Genomic DNA, 17,398 nt, shown 5'->3' on the forward strand with positions numbered 1-17,398 from the left:
TGTCTTTTTAGAGCTAAAGTGAAATTAAATTTGTAGAATGAACTGCTGCTTATCTGTAATCCAGCACACTCAGAAAGTTCGGTAATCTGACTCCCGGAGAGGGAGAAGGGTGTGCAGATCTTGAACGCTTCTCCAGCTCTGACATAGACGCTCTAAAGCCGAGTGAGCTGCTGCTTTGTCAGCTTCCCTGTGTCCAGTACAGTCATTATCTGTATATAAAAAAAGCAGGCAAAGCTAGCTGACCGTTTGGACGCTTCGTCACCCATGGGCAGGTCCCTTACTGTAACTCCTGCAACTGCCCTACTGCATTGGCCTTTTGTTCACTCCCTTCTGGTGAACCTCTGCCTCTGAAGTACGTGGCCAGGGAGGTTTGCTTGTGGAACTGTGAGCGCTGGGTGGACACTGGCAGCCCAGCTCCATGTGAACAAAGGGAGTTCCTCATAACACAGCCTGTTCTCTCACTTAGCTCTTCAGGAAGCTGCAGTAAGATTTGAAGAGTTGAAGGCACAGAAAGAACTGAGACAGCTTCAGGAAGACAAAAAGAATGACAAGAAACCTCCTCCCTACAAACACATCAAGGTGAGAGCGGGCAGGGGGACAGGGGTGCGGAAGAGAAGTCTTGAGCTGTCGGTGCAGGTGATTTACAGGTATACAGAAACATTTCTACTGTTTGGGCATCTGGCTGCCTTTGAAGGTTACTTTGGTCCTCATGGCGTCTTCAGTCATCCTCCACAGAAAGGATTCATGTATGTGCAGAGCTGTATGGAAGCTGGACACCAGTCATAGAGGTACTCTGATTTACTGGAACAAATCTGGATGTCTCTGTGCTGTCCCATGTCAGTTGTGTGATCTGAAGAAAGTGTGCCTCTACCTTGAGAACTTAAGGGAGAGTGCTAGTAATGCACAATATGCTCAAGTACTGTGTGCTACTGATGGCAAGGTGGGCATCCCAGGTTGTGCAAGGTAGGAGATGGTCAGGGTGCAGTGGAACGGAGCTGCGTGGAGGATGGTAACCCACAGGATCTTGTTTCATCTCTGCTGTTTTATATCTCTTTCTGTATCAGTTGGTGACTGAACAGAAATAATGAAGGAGATGTATATGCTGGAATACCAGCCCTTTTGCTGGGTTTTGGTGAACTCTTCATGTTTTTAAGGCTGTATTTTGAGGTAGAATTGGAGCAGCAATAGAAGTCCTGCAGGATGGAGGTGACTTGAGAGGAAAGCTGAGTCAAAGTGCATGCACGTGCTTGAGATGTGGGTGCAGACTCATCAGAAACCCAGGGACTCTGTTCTTTTTTCATTGCCTCTGTCTGCTCCTTCCCTTTTTTATGTGGCAAGCTATGAAAGCTTAACTGATGGCTGGCACTTTTTGTTTCTAGCTAGGATTTCTAGGCAGACAGATATATCCTGCATGAGTTACTGTACATTGTAAAGAACACAACTAAATGCTGTGGCAGCAGTATGAGCCAGGCACCTTCAGTGGAGGAAATACAGTTTCTCATGATAGGTATTTTTAAGCCTGTCTCTGCAACATGAAGGAACTTTGGAAGCAGTTTGGAGCCTTTGAAATACCCTTTTAATACAAATAATAATGGTCACGGTCATTAGCCATGGCAGATCTTCTGAGGTCTGGGTACAAGGCTGTTTGTCTCTGTGAAAGCACAGCAGCTTGCAGGGGCATACTGTGAACTGTAGAAGGCTTTCAGGATGGAATGGGTGAAGCTGGCTGTGTCCGCTCCTGTCCTGGCCTAAGGAGATCAGCACATTGGGGTCCATCCGATGCAAAATACACTTGGGATCCTTCATCACATCAGGGTTGTGGCTGGCCCAAGCGTCACCCGGTTTTGGAGCTGGTTTTGTACTGGCAGTGCCTCAGAAAGTGGGGCAGGCCTGCTGGGTACATCTGCGTGCTCGGACACCACAGCTGCTTGGAGTGGTAGTGCCAGAGCCGGCAAGGGCACCTCTGTCTGCCTGGTGGTGGATGGACCTAATCCAGTCTCATCACTCTTAACGAGGTGATGAGCTAACAGCTTGAGTAAGAGATGGGAAGCAGCAGAGGAGAACACAGGAGTGACAAGGAAGGTCGGAGGTGGGAGGTAGTACTAGGAGGAAGGGGAGACTATGTTGAAAAGATTTATCAGGGGTTTCTGCAGGGTTTTCTTTTAAACAGAGGAGGAGGATCGAGGCTAGGGCCAGCCTCAGACAGGCTGCCAGCACAGAAACTTTGCTCTGTGGGTAGGACTAAATAAATTATGTGGAAGCTGAAGTAGTTTTGCTGAATGATCCCCTGCTTTTGTATTCTGGGAGAGGAAAGGGATACGATGGTATTGCTCACCCAGGCAAAGAACAGCAAGGAGCTTTTCTTCAGTGTCTCTCTCCAGAGTCCTGACTCTGTTGCCTACCTTTCAACGTTTGCTGCCTTTTACCAAAACCAAAGGACCCTGCTAATGCCACAGACATGCCAGTGGCTTTTCCACCTGGTGCTGCGCTCCGCTTCCTTCTGGAGTGGTTTTTAGAGAGCTCCATGGCTTAACTGAGCTCCTCTTTGGGCCTTCCAACCCCAGCCTTGTCTGGTTTGTGTCATTTACATCTGCAGGACAGTTGGGTAGGGAGCTGCTTGTGGCCTGGTGTGTAGGTAGGCCCTCTGTAATCTGCAGTGGGCATGCCAGCCTGGTTCTCATAGTGACAGCTGAGAGCACAAACCACTTGGAAGGTAACAGATTCAAAAACCAGGGTTATAAGGAAAAGCTAAGGAAAAGGACCTGACACTGAGATACTGGAGAAGGCACTGTTTCACACAGAAAATAGTTTGGTGTTGGACACAGTTACGGTGTGCGCCCAGCAAGAGCCTGGGGCCACCTGGGCTGGATGCAGACACAGTGGTGATCGGAGGGGGACACTTGGCAGCCTCTCCCCACTCTGGGGTCACAGAATACACATTGTACCAGATGAATGCTAATGGTGGACCTGCATCCTCCTTAGCTCTTCCCTCTAACAGTATACCTCTTGAAATAGTGTGTGCCTAAGTACAGAAGAGCCTGTGCTTGTGTCCTTCTGCCCCTCACTGTAACTAACTCACACTGCAGCCTTTCAGCTTGTAGGCAAGGATTGAATGTAGAAGTGACTATCAGGATAACCTGTTGTTCTTGAGAGCTGACGTCCTTCACATGTGTTCAAGGTGAACCGGCCAGTGGGTAAGGTGCAGATCTTCACTGCAGACCTGTCCGAGATACCACGTTGCAACTGCAAACCAACAGATGAAAACCCATGCGGCCTGGACTCCGAATGCATCAATCGCATGTTACTCTATGAATGCCATCCCATGGTCTGCCCTGCTGGGGAGCGCTGCCAGAACCAGTGCTTCTCCAAGCGGCAGTATCCTGAGGTACAGATTTTCCGCACGCTGGCACGAGGCTGGGGTTTGCAAGCCAAAACAGACATCAGAAAGGTATGTACTCTGTTTCTGTGTGTAATTTTTTCTTGCCACTTCTCTTTTGCTCAGTGTTAGTTTCAATAGATTGGAAAAATTGCTAACTTCCATAATTTGAAGAAGACTTATTGCCATAGAATGCGATTTAGGAAAGAAATGGATTAATTTAAATTTTCCAGTCCTGTCAAGAATGTTTTGGCTCAGCTAACCGAGAAAATGATTTGCATGTTGATGTCCCATAGGGTAGGAAAGATGATTACTCGATCTGTCTGCTTGTATGGACAATGGGCTTTGAGTACACCAGAACAGTGGCTTGAAGACGGTGCTCAGGATTTCCAGATGGGGAACAGTGATTATACCTCCCCCCAATTCTTGAATAGCCATGCTTTTCCAGCATGAGAATCTTGTATCAGAAACTGAAACCAGAGCTTGGCTCTTACAAAAGGGTAATGTCTTGGAGATGGCTATTATTATTGCTGAAACTAACACCTCTAGCTGAAACACTTGTGTATTTTTTTTTTAAATGCAGAGAACAGTAGTTCTGTGGACACACATCTGTGCTGAATGAAGAAGGAAGAATGTTAAAGCAAAGAGAAGCCCAAAGCTAAAAAAGGGTGAAGTGAGACAGAGGACAATTAGCATAGTAGCAAAAGAACATCTGAAAAAGGAGTAGGGACAACATGCTATGGGGTAGGGCTTGATAGCAGAAGGAAAAATGTGAGTCTATCCTGTTAGGCTTTGCTGCCTGCTGTGTTATAGGTTAAAGGATCTCTCTGCCATTCCTGCCTGTTATGTTTCACTTTCAGCAGACAGTCTGGAAACAGCAAAACTCAGTTATTTAATGGAGGCACCTATTAACTCCACTGGAGCAGAGCTGGGGTTCCCTTTGACAGTTGAAGTATGGTCTATGCAGTACTTCACTGCAGGAGCAGGTGCCCTAGGTGCATCATGCTGCTCAGTGTAGTTGGTCCCCAAAGGGATATTGTTTCCAGCCGGAACACAGTTGTGCAGTGCTTTGAGCTTTGCAGCAAAGAGCTGTTCTTGTGATTTACTTTTATGCTGTCCCTGAATGTTAATTCTTTCCATAGCACAAAGAATAATTTGATGGTCGTTGTTGCTTCATTTAATTTATTTCGAGTTACTTGTTGAGCGTGTGAAACAGATGTATGATTCAGGGCTCTTAGTCAAGAGTATAGGTCAAACTGGCTGCAAAGCACAGAGGAAGATTTTCATAAAAAAAGGTTTCCACAAAGGAAATGGGAACTAAGTTTTAGCACAAAGGTGGATGTCCCTTCATCCTGGAGGGAATTTGTCTTGTCTTATCAGCTTGTTTTCTCTCTGGCAGGGCGAATTTGTTAATGAGTATGTTGGGGAGCTAATTGATGAAGAGGAATGAAAAAATCCGCTATGCTCAGGAGCATGACATTACCAATTTCTACATGTTGACACTGGATAAGGTATGTGGAACGAATTTCTTTTGCCAGGATCCTAGACAGAAATGAAATGATCGCAAGGAAGGCATGATAGTGATCTCCAGCAAGTAAAAAGATGCTAAGAGTTGCTGATGAGCTGGTCTGCATTTCCACTGAAGAGAAGACTAAAAGAATGTACTTAACATGGAGTAGAGAAGCTTCAGGTTGGATATTGGGATTAGGAGGAAAGTTTGAACTGAATTCTCTGGAGTTATTCAGAAGAGGTGAGGCAGTTGTCTGAGGGCAGTTGTCTAAGGATTGTAGATGCTGCTTCACCATAACAGGGTGAATTTGTTAACCTCAGGATCCTTCCCAGCAGCTGAACCCTGTAGAGTCCAGAACTGGGATGGTGTGTGCTAGAGAAGGCATCAGCCCTCAGATGTACAAGTATCAGGCACAATGAGACCTTCATTTAAGTTCAGATCTCAGGTCTTGCTGATCTAAGTAGAGAGATGGAGTTTGTTACACCCACAGGCTCCTCAGTGGGTCCTGGAGGCCACGTTGTTGGTATGAGCTCCTGGCTTTCACAGGTAAGTAGTTTTGTGAGCTGCTTTCTGCACTTTGTTGCTCAACCTTGGAAAGATTAGAAGGAAACCATGAAAGCAGGCATGGGAAGAAGCTGTTGAGTGTGGGACAGGGTAATGATGTGACTGCTTTCTGGCTCTCCCCTCTTTTTGCTGGAAATTCACACTGACTGTATCTTGTTCTCCTTGTCTGGCTGGTGAGTGGGAGCAGGGGCAAAACCAAGTGTTAATATCTCCCTCATTATTACAAACCCAAACCTCAGTTGCAGCTGCCCTCTCCTCTCCAATAAGTGGCAGAAGTGTAGAATGTACAGAAGTGTACCTCACACACGTTACATACTGTTCCTGTTTTCCTTCTATAAACCGATGTACAAGAAATAGGAACTGGTATTTTGCTTTTAAGCAGAAGTTGGGGTCTGGAACCACAAGTGTTGCCTTGGAAGTGTGCTGGGTGTAGTTTTTATGCAGTACCGACACCGCAGGGAGAGCTAACTTCCCAGAAAGCAGCAGTAGCACTTTCTTGGCTATTCAGGAACCCATGTGTCTTTGAAGAGGAAGATGATGTTGTGCAGGAGACTGTATTGCCATATGATCTGCAAGCTCTGACCAGAGACATCAGTGTGTGGAAACTGGTTGGGTGTCTGTTGATTGTCCAGGCAACACAGCAACACCTGTCACACTCTGGTAAAACACAAGTATGAACTCAGGTGCTTTGCAAACATCATGAGATGCCTCTGCTGTCACACTCTTCATTATTGATTAAAGCTTTCTTGATATACTGGTACCTGAGCTGCAATGGCTTGAGCAGGAAATGACAGTTTATTAAATGTATTTTTCTGTTTTGTTTTGGTTTCGTTGTTTTGTTTTGGGTTTTTTTTTTGCTTTTGTTCAATTCCAGGATCGAATCATTGATGCTGGGCCAAAGGGCAATTATGCTCGGTTCATGAACCATTGCTGCCAGCCAAACTGTGAGACTCAGAAGTGGTGTGTGAATGGTGATACTCGGGTCGGGCTCTTCGCAATTGTAAATATCAAAGCTGGTAAGGAACTCACTCTTGTCAGGACCTGCAATTAAAAGTGTGGGAGTATTTCTCTAAGGAAAGGGGAGGATTTGTAGCTCCCTGGAGAGATACTTAAATTTTTGTTTTCACATAGGGTTTCATGAGACTTAACACCAGCACTGACATAATGAAACGCATACATCCATGGTATCAATGGAGGTTCGTAGTTCTGATTTACAGGGCCAAGAAATGGAACTAAGCATGCTACAAGATGGGGTTGAATGCCCTTTTTAGCTGTAGTATGTGATAGGAGTGTGGGGTTGCACTCAGTTTTCAATCCACACAGATCTATGGGGAGATTAATACTTGGTATCCTTTTGTAGTTGTGACAGTCATTTGTGGCATTAAATTTCAAGTGTGCTTTTACTTCAGCAGTAAGATGTTCTGCCCCATATTTCATTACAACTTGCTTGGTTTTGATCTGCTTTTGTGCCAGGGACTGAGCTGACTTTCAACTACAATCTGGAGTGCTTGGGAAATGGAAAGACAGTTTGTAAATGTGGTGCCCCAAATTGCAGTGGCTTCCTAGGAGTACGGCCAAAGGTACGATGCCTCCTTTAAGCTTTTGTTCCTCCAAATCACCTCTTTACATAGATGTGTATCATTTGTTGTAGAGATCTCAGGAAGGGTAATCCGGTTTCAATGTATGGCCATGAGAACACTGCTTGAAATGAGTTGAATATTCAAGTTTTCATTCTGAGAGAGCAGATTTTAGACCTCAATTATTAGAGTTGCTATAAATAATGACAGGAAATTGTATTTTACACCAAAAGAGTAAATGAAATATTTTTTTTCAGAATTTTCTGCTCATTATCATTGCAATTTCCATTGCACTAGAGGAACAAAGGACAGGCATGGGAAAGACTTCCATTGGATAACCAAGAAACCACAGCTCAGCCCATTTCCCAAAGTAAAGGCCTGACTAAATTGTGAGCATGCATGGAAGGCCAGCAAACTTGCATTCCTTCAGACTGGAGTTGCTTTAGAGCCAGAAGGCTTCTACACTTCTACATCAACATCTTTGCTGCAATAAGAAAGTTCCTGTTTTTTTCCTTCTTTTAGTTAAGCGACTGAAGTTTATGCATTAGACAGGAATAAGAAATTTGCCATATCTGTAATAGAAAAATCACTAGCTTTTGGAACTCACTGACTTTTCAGAGCTTTGTTTTGTAACTGTAATGTTGCAGTAACAATCAATTACCTCCTTGTGTGAGCTGCTTCTCACTGGGAAAAGGAAATAACAGGAGCAGTTGACTGAGTTCCTAACTGTCACCAGCTAAATCTGTGTGTCAACTGTTGGTTTGTTTCAAGAGCTTCACCAAATCAGTCTGTAATCCCTCTGCTCTGGCATGTGGATATGGGTGGCTTACTTACCTACAGTTAAGGGTTAAAAGCTCTGGCAGCACAGTTGTTAAGCCTCGTCAATATATAGGGAAGGTTTTGTGAATTCTCCAGAGAGCTTTGTTCTGCAGAAAAATTAACCTATGATAAAAAATTGATGTCTTCAGAAGTTGACAGATGAGGTGAATTACACATCTGATGTATTTAGTTCTTTTTTGCGTTGCGATTTAAAGTTCAATTGATTTTGTGCTGCTCCTGTGTTATACATGGCTTGACTGTCATTTTTGCCCTGAAATTGCAGGTTGCATAATGGAAATCAGAGAAAGGTGCCCTTTAGTTGGCATTAATGTTCCATTGTGATGCCTGAGGCGACTCATTCCATCTTGATGAGATGGGCTAAGAAATAATACCCAAGAAAACAGTACCTTGGGGTTTGTTGGGGTTTTTTTCAAATTCATCCCACAATAGATGCATTTTAAGCTTCCTGAAGATACAGCAAGACAAAACTGATTTATACTCAAGTTCAGTCTTAAAAGTGTCCTTTCTAGCTGGAAGTGTGGAAGAATGCTTGGGAGTCCATTGTACTGCTGTGAGCAAGTGGGAATCGCTTAGTCCAGCTGTTAGGCCTTGCTTAGACATTCAAATTAGCTGTGAAAGGTTTTTCTTGTTCTCTTTGTAATTAGATGGCCACGGTACTAGGCGCTGAGAATAGGTGCAATAGTTTAGGTGGAGTGTATTCACTGCCTGCATTTTCAATGATAAGAAAGGCCTGACTTGTCCCCATTGTCAATGGGAATGACAGTATGAAAACAGAAATATCCACATGTGAAGGGGAAGGAAACAATCAAGAGATGTAACTCCCTGGTGGCAGGACAGCTGGATGACCACTGCTGCCAAATTCTGAAATTGCAGGTCTGGAGACAAAGGTTTTTAAATGTTTTGGTGTTTCTGTTTCTAATCTTGATAGGAGAGCAATGAAAATAGTACCCAATACTCCTGCAGAATAAAGGATGCAAAAATCGCCTTGTAGGCGTTGTCTCGACACATGGAGATGTTCTGCATGAAGCACGCATATTTGGACATGAAGATATGTGGAAAATGGCATAAAATTTAGCTTATGTCTGTTTAGATAAACTAAACTGATAGTACTTTGATAAGGTCGCTGACTGGGGACAGGTAGCATGGTCTTTGTGGAATTCAGTGTTTGGTACAAGGGGAGACTTAACCTGGAGAGGGAGATAGGAGTGATCGGAGGAGTTAGCTTGAAGGGGCCGGGGGGGACAGCGTTGGAGGAAGCCTTAGGCTAGAGAAGAGAGCATGTAAATCATTTAGATGCTAATCTTGAGACAAGTTGTGGTTATTTCATTACTGCCTGTAGCACAGCTTTTGGAAGGGTAGTAGTTTAACTGTACTGATGACACAAAGATGTCAGGTGTGGGAGAGGGAAAGGATGGGGCAGTTGCAAAGGAGTAACTGAGGACTGGGTATGGGCTGGAGTTCAGAAATTCAGTACACCAGAGTACACACCTGGAGGTTAATAGCAGAAGCAACTATGCCATGAGAAGGTCATCGATGAGCAGTCATGGTGGAGAAGGAGCCATTGTGCAGTTCAGCTGCTGCAGGACTGAGCTGCTGTTGTGATGCAGATGTGAAAAAGGCAAATGCAGATGGTGCTTTGGGAGGGATTTCCTATTCTTTTTGAGAAGCGTTGTCATCGTACACGGCCTCTGTCATCTGAAGTCGTCTGAGGCGTCATATGAAGTAGTGTGTATAGTTCTGTAACTTGTGTTTGGGAGAAATAAACTCAATAGGAGCAGAGAAAAGCCATTAGGAAGACTGAGAGTGCAGACTGTGAAAGTGTTTGGCTTGTGAGAAGGAGAGTGTGTCCTGGTAGTTACTTCAGGGAGAGAGAAAAACTTCTGCCGGAAGAGAGCAGCGTTGACACGAGAACAAATAGATCTAAACTGATCACAGCCAAATTCAGACTGAAAATGCAGAAAGGAGTGAGGAATATCCAAAAGTGCAGGATGACCTGGGACAGACTCTGCATGAGTCATGGGTACGAGGAGACCTGACTGCTCTGACTGAGGACCTGAAGAGTCTGTGAGAGGTGGCATGAACTCAGCGACACCAGCCAGCCCCAGCTCCTCATTCTGCTGTTGCTAATTGTATATATGCCATGTTTAACCAGGCTTTGGTGCAGAGCTTCCAGGCTCTTCCAAAAAAAAAAAAAAAAAGAACTATTTGCTGTAGTAAATGGATTGCCAAATATTAAGCACTGTAGAGATATTGCATACATTTCAGGTATGGCTGGCAGTGGTGGGATTTTTATTTGCAGGTTTTGCAGTTGTCTCCAGTGTAACAGGAAGGGAACAGATGGAAGGGGCAGAGACTTGCATTGACTGAGATTGTCTCACCCGCAGAGCCAACCCAACCTCACCGAGGAAAAGTCCAAGAAGCTGAAGAGACGGCCGCAGATGAAACGCAGGTCGCAGGCAGAGGTGATGAAGGAGCGAGAGGACGAGTGTTTCAGCTGTGGGGATGGAGGGCAACTAGTTTCTTGTAAGAAGCCAGGCTGCCCCAAAGTGTACCACGCGGACTGCCTCAACCTGACCAAGAGACCTGCAGGTCAGTGCTCTGCATGGCTGGGCTGGGCTTGGGCCATGGCCTTGGCATGAGGTGAGCCAGGTGCTGCTCATCACCTTGCACTCACTTCACAGCATCTTAAAACTGAGAGAAATCTTTCTCACTTTAACAGACCTTGAGGCCCATGTGACACAACCCTGGTTTTGCACCCCACTGTGACTGCAAAAAGATGGATTAATTTCTGAAGGGGGAGCTGGTCCTTGCCTAAGAAATGGTGCTTGTGAGCTGACCCCATCCTTGGGTCCTGGCAGAGGACAGTCCCAACAATAGTTGAGGTATTGGCTCCTCAGATTGGCTGTTTTGCCAAAGTTGAAGACAATTGAGTGAGCTGAATGATGAGGAAAAGCACTAATGGAACATAGAAGTTAGGGAAGAATGTGTTACATGTCTGAATAGCCATGAGTTCATAGTTAAGAAAGAGAATGGTATCAAAGCATATCCTAGTTTGTGGTGAAATGAGGGCAGAAATTTGCAATAAAAAGAAAAAGTATTCAAAAAGTATTTCTAGTTGGGATGCAGAGAAAGAAATAGGCTCCCTGTATGAGCAATAAACCAGCTTTGAGTTTGTTAGTAGCTCAGGAGGTGTAAAGTCTGACCTCAGCCTTGGTAGGCCGGTTAGCCCCATGTCTGCCAGGCCAGGAGGATGGAAAAGCTGATACAGGATCAAGTGCCTAAAGGATTAAATGGTAAGAATATAAACAATACTAGATGACAAGTTTGTAGGTAGAATAATTCATCAAACCTAATGTAGGGGGTTTTGCTAAGATAATAAATTTGGTTGATAAAAGCAACTGCATTGAAGTAATTTGTTCAGAGGACTGTAAATCTTTTGATTTAATACTGAAAGCATTGTCATCAATAGAAATTCTCTATGCAGTACTGTACTCAGTACAGTATTTTCTGAACACATCAGAGGCAGGCTGAGAAAGATGGAACCAAGCAGTCTCTGAAAGTAACTGCCAAGAGAGTCATTGCGACAGAGTGTTTCTGTCGGCATGCCACAGGGAGCCAGGACTGGGCACTCAGCACCTCTAGCTGTAATTTGGCAGAAGGTATAGAAGGGCTAGTAGCATATTTTGTAGATGACAGAAATTATGTGTGTGCGTGTGTTACATTTTGGGGAGAATAGGGCATTTATACAGAAGAGCTTGGATTGCTCATTGAACGAAGTTTGTAACAGAGCAGTGTGAAAGCCAGTGGGAGTACAGGTCGTTCTTATGGAACATCATTTAGGGTGAGAGACTCCTGAATATTGCTTTTCTATCCATTTTTGTCTGTAACATCCTGGCAGGTTTTCCCATGCTTTAAAGTCTCCAATAAAGGAGAATCCAGCCCTTCGCCTGTTCCCCTGCTTTCCGTTTGAAGAGTTTGTCCTAACAGCCTGACTTGAAAAAACAAAAGGATTGTCCTCTCTCCGATACGCCTTTTTTTACATATTGGGAGACTGTTGTCACCTTAGTCCTTTACCACTTAAACACAGCCTCTCCTTGCAGCTCTTATTTTCTAAAATTACTATTCTTGATCTGCTCCAGACTCTATCCCACTTGCCTACATATTTTTAAAAATGTGGTAACGAGTATTTTAACAGTATTGCAGCTGAGGCCTTGCTGACACCAACGGAAGAGAATAATTGTGTTTTGTGTTTTACATAAAATTTCTTGGGAAATGAGATTTGACTTGTTTTGCAAAAACAACTTTTCTATTTATGTGATGTTTGTGATTTGCCCTATCGTCCTTGAGTCCTCGTCTTGATCCTTTTCACATACTTACTGTATTTCTTCCTCCTGCAGTCCTGCTTTGCAGTGGTCTTTATTTAATTGCACCTTGTTGGTGCAAGCACATCTGTCCAGTTTAAATTCTGAACCTGTTTAACCAGATTTTTGCAGTCAGTCACAGCCTTGTTGTTATTTACCTCTTTCTGTAAGAATATTTGCTGTTTTGCTTCCAGAAATTTAAATTAAAATACAGACTAAAACAGACTCCTGAAGGATGTTGTTGGAAACATCTCCTCAGTTTGCTGGAAGACCATTAACAGCTGTTTTTTGAGAATGATTTTCAGTCAGTTGTAGCCATTTTACTCTTTTTACATGTAGGCTGGTACTTTCATACCCTGCTCCTTAGAGTATCATGCAGGATATGAAAGGTTCAACACCTTTTACTTCAAGTGTTTCATCTGCCATGGGCATTGCTGTCGAGTAATTGGAATTTCCTGCTTGTTTGCAAGTTACTAATTCTGTGATCTTACTTCTGAGAGCTCTGGGCTGTCTCTGGAAAGGCTGCTTATTCATTAGGCATTCTGTCCTGTCAAAGACCATTAGAATGGTTTGATAGGATTTATCCTTCCTGCAACATACTGGCAGGTTTTGACTTACTTTATTTTCCACTCGTACAAATGACCTCTGTAGTAATAGTCCCAGAGTCTTTCCAGTGACCGAAGTGAGTGCTGAGCGTGGCTCTCTGGGTTGCTGATGGTGTAGGGGGAGCAGCGACAGCCTGTGCTGCAGCACCATGAGCCTGGAAGGGGGGAAAACCACATGTAGTGTTAAAGAGCCCTGCTCTGAAAAGGATGCTGAAAAATTGGAAGAGACACAGAAAAGTGGTCTGCATATTTTGAGACTGGAACAGAAACCTTGGACTGGCTTCAAAGGAGGGGAAAAACATGCTACGTGTTGTCATCAACCCCAGGGGAAAAGTGGTGTGAGAGAAGGGAGTGGAAAGCTGATGTTGCACAAGTGCATCGAGAAATGCCCACAGCTGCCGAGTGCTGTGCTGCAGTCATGCTCTCTTCCACCCTCCCTGGAAAAGAGCTGGTAGCCAAAGCCACAGATGTGTGGGCTTGGTTCAGAGAGGCTGGGAAGTGCTGTGGCCCAGCTGCCATCCACGGCTGCCCTCTGTCACTGATCATGTCCTGAGCACAGGCCGGCCTGTGCGAGGGCTGCTCTGCAGGGAGCCAGGGAGGCTGTGGGGGTATGGGGTGTTGGGGCAGCATGGAAGCAGGAGGCATATTTGGAAAGGCAACCGTGCAGGTCCTATAGTGAGAGGTCAGGAATTCAGCATCATGTACCCTGGGTGCAAATGTTCTCGTTGTTCCTTGTGTCTATGAACTGGTGAGAAGCATTTGGTAGAGAGGGCGGCAGCCTTGGCTGGGGGAGTAGGGAGCTGAACCAGTGAAGTCATGTACAAGTGACAAAAGCAGCAATCTCTGAAGTGTAACGTTGTTTTTTTTCCTCTGTGGTGGTGTTGGTATTGATGGTGAATAGATTCAGTGTGGACATGGAGCTCCTCAGGGAGCAGCTTGGCTTTGCGTTAAGCAGTATTTTTATCATGGCCATACACACAGGTTAAGGAAGATGCCTTTGGGTACAGGGACAATAGAAACTGACTCCCTTGTGATCACTGCCCTCTCACTTCTTCTTTCTGATAAACAAGAAGGGAGGTAGTTGGCCCAGAATTAACAAAGACTTAGATGAACCTGACACATCTACTTAAAAAATCCACTGGGTGTTTTATACACAGATACCACTGTTGTCTGGAAGTCAGAGCCAGAGAGATATGCAAGCTGGGGTTGTCTGCTCTTCTCTAAGTGCCCATACTGGTTAGTATTGTGCTGGAGCCAGATGGGCTTTTGGTCTGACCTGGCCTGACTTGTGTTTGTCATGATTATCATTGCCCTTGTTGCTTCCGAGCATGCGGGTTCCTGTTAACTGCCCGTTGAACCTGGGAGCTATGGCAGAAACTGAGGAGGACATGTAGAATTGTACAGGAGTATTACAGGGGTGTTCCCACTCTCCCTTGAACTCCCTTTGCAGCAGGCCTTGTCTCTTGCCCTTGTACTGCTCTTAAGGTATGTCTTTTCTCCTGTGTCTGTGCTGCAGGAAAATGGGAGTGCCCGTGGCATCAGTGTGATATGTGTGGTAAGGAAGCAGCTTCCTTCTGCGAAATGTGCCCCAGGTCCTTCTGCAAGCAGCACCGTGAAGGCATGCTCTTCATCTCCAAGCTGGATGGACGTTTATGCTGCACAGAGCATGATCCCTGTGGACCAAACCCTCTAGAGCCGGGAGAAATTCGTGAGTATGTGCCTCCCATAGGAGCCCTGGCTAACGGCGAGGACACCCAGCCACCAGAGCAGCCACCTGCAGACACAGACCTGAGCGTTCAGCCTCTGGACAGCCTACCTCAGTCTGTGGCCCTCAGAGTGCAGTCACCAGAAAAGCCCCCTGCTACCCTAGCATTGAGGCTGCCGCCATCAGACAAGCCTCCTACCACCCTAGCCCTGAGGTTGCAGCCATCAAACAAGCCCCCCACCACCCTGGCCCTCAGGCTGCCTTCACCAGACAAACCACCCGCCACCCTGGCGCTGAGACTGCCACCATCAAATAAACCCCCCACCACCTTGTCACTGAGGCTGAAGCCATCCAACAAACCCCCCACCACCCTCTCACTCCGGCTGCAGCCTTCGGACAAACCTCCCACTACCCTGTCACTCCGCCTGCAGCCGTCAGACAGGCCCCAGGCTGCCCTATCCCTAAGGCTGCAGTCAGAGAAGCAACCCATCATCGTAGCGCTGAGGCCTCAGCAGCCTGACAAACCTCCCACCAATGCAGTGCTGTGGCCACTGGATGAGTCCTCCAGTGATGCCTTGCAGCCTCATCTGCCGAGCAAATCTCCTCCGGGAACTCCACAGTCATCGGATGAGTCGCTTGTTACTGCTGGTGCCCTGCAGCTCCAGCTGTCGGACGAGCTTCCTGCTGCCCCTGGGGTTTTGGGGTTGTCGGACAAGTCTCTCATTGACACCAGGACCCAGCAGCCTGAGCTGCTGGATGAGTTCCCAACAAAATGCCTGCATCCTCAACTGTCGGACAGACTTCTCGCCACGGCGGGGACCCTGCAGTCTCAGCTGGTGGATGAGCCTCCTGCGGCTGATCAGCTTCAACCATTGGTCAGAGCTTCTGCACAGAGTCCACAGCCTCAGTCTGTGGAAAAGACTTCCAGCTCCATGGTGTCACAGGTCCCAGCGTTGGAGATGGTTCCTGGTCCTGGGGTGCTGTGGCCTCTGCCCATTGAAAAAGTCCCCGGCTCCCCAGTCTCACGGATGCTGCCCATGGAGAAGGCTTCTGGATCAGCTGTGCCACGGCCTTTGCCTCCGGAGAAGGCTTCTTTTTCTGGGGCAGTGCGGGTTCCAGCCACGGAGAAGGCTCCCAGCTCTGGGGCACCTCGTCCCCTGCCTCAAGAGAAGGTTCCTGCCTCAAGTATGCCACGGATCCTACCCACAGAGAAGGCTCCCAGCTTAGGGATGCAGTGGCCCCTGCCTCCGGAGAAGGCCCCTGGCTCCCGGTCACTGCATGTCCTGCCCATGGAGAAAGCTCTGGGCTCGGGGGCCCTGCGGATCCCACTCATGCAGAAGGCGCTCGCCCCTGGGGTGCTGCGGCCCCTGCCTCCGGAGAAGGCTGCCGACTCTGGGGCCCTGCGGGTCCTGCCTCCGGAGAAGGCTCTTGGCTCTGGAGTGGCTCGGCCTCAGCTCTTGGAGAGGCCTCTCACTCTTACAGCCCCGTGGCCTCAGGCATCGGACAAGCTGGGGCATCGGACAAGCTGGCTGCTGCTGTGGCTCCTCGGCCTCAAGCCTTGGACAAGCCTCTGGCTGCATCTGCTCCGAGGCTGTTGCTGTCGGAGAAGGCGCTGCGGCCTGTTGACCAGAATGCTCAGCCGAAAGAGAGAGGAGCCCCAGCCATGGAGCTGAATCCCCAGCAGAAAGAGAGGACCATGTTAGCTGGCGAGCAAATCTCTTGGTCTGCGGGGAAGGCAGTGATGCATGTTGGACAGGTACCTTGGCCTACGGAGAAACTACAGACGCATGAGCAAACCCACTGGCCCACTGCAAAAGCCCTGACGCCTGCGGAGCAGCCTCCCCGGTCAGCAGAGAAACTACCAGAGCCAACCCTTCAACCCAGCTGGGAAGTGGCCTCAGCCCCCTCAGAGCAAACCCCTTGGACATCAGAGAGATTGTGTGCATTTGAGCAGACCCCTCGGCCAGCCAGGGAAGCGCCGATGCCCCCGGAGCAGATGCAGTGGCTTGTCACGAACATTCAGACAATTGACCAGATTTCTTGGCTGAGTGGAAAAGCACAGACTCCTCGGGGGCAGGACCCTTTGCCTGAACAAAACACAGCGCTAGCCCGTAACCAGGATTCTGTCTGTCGTGAGTTGGCTGACTCAGAGCCAAAGTGAGGTTGGTGAATATGGGAGGCAGGTTTCAGTCTTTTAATGTTTAGGGAGGGGGAATCTTTGTTTTGTTTTTTTTATTCACTTCCCTGAGCCCAGCCCCTAACCCATGCACATCCCATCCATATTCTCTCGTGACATGAGCAAGGACATTCTCTTAAGTCTGAGTGTGGCCCAGCCAAAGGGAGAGAGCATCCATGACCTTTACCTCTTCCTTTTACAAATGGTAAAGCTGTAATAAAGAGTCCACTCTGGGTAAAAAAATCTCCAATTCCATTGAAATGGTCACGTTACTGATCCAGCATGTTTGAGCTCCAGGTCTGATTTGCAGGCAGGTTCCCAGGTACAGCTAGGGGCCTTGCTCTTGTTACTGTATTTAGAGGAAGCAGATCAGTCAGGCTGCCCTGGGACTGGAGGTGTTTCAGGGATCAGGCGGTGAGCAGTCAGGTGTATGCCCTTGCCGGACTCTGTAGAAGCAGGGAAGGGGTTTATCTGTCGTCTGCCCAGGTCTCTGGCCCTGCAGGGTGTTGCTTTGCGAGGTTTGTCCGTACGTTCACTGGGACGTGGTGTGTGTGTGGTTCACTGAAGGACAGGTATCGTCTCCAGCTGAGCTGGGAGAGGAGCTCGCTGCACTCACTCAGCGCAGTTTTCTCCAGCAATAGACAATATCCATTCAGGCGCCTTTGTACAAAGCTGCGACTGACC

General features: G+C 47.0%; 1 protein-coding gene across 1 annotated transcript in view; it reads left to right on the plus strand.

Moving 5' to 3' along the window:
- NSD1 (nuclear receptor binding SET domain protein 1) overlaps nt 1-16,699 on the plus strand; it is a gene marked incomplete at its 5' end in the record, with an annotated part of 41,666 nt that extends 24,967 nt beyond the window's left edge. The window contains 9 exon segments of the mRNA XM_009707566.1: nt 467-579; nt 3,179-3,448; nt 4,776-4,822; nt 4,824-4,887; nt 6,325-6,466; nt 6,924-7,030; nt 10,252-10,456; nt 14,350-16,034; nt 16,037-16,699. Coding sequence (XP_009705868.1) covers nt 467-579; nt 3,179-3,448; nt 4,776-4,822; nt 4,824-4,887; nt 6,325-6,466; nt 6,924-7,030; nt 10,252-10,456; nt 14,350-16,034; nt 16,037-16,699 — 3,296 coding nt within the window.
- Nucleotides 16,700-17,398: the final 699 nt, after the last annotated feature.

The sequence above is a fragment of the Cariama cristata genome, unplaced genomic scaffold (genome assembly GCF_000690535.1).
Source record: "Cariama cristata isolate BGI_N322 unplaced genomic scaffold, ASM69053v1 scaffold17959, whole genome shotgun sequence".
NCBI classification, from domain to species: domain Eukaryota; kingdom Metazoa; phylum Chordata; class Aves; order Cariamiformes; family Cariamidae; genus Cariama; species Cariama cristata.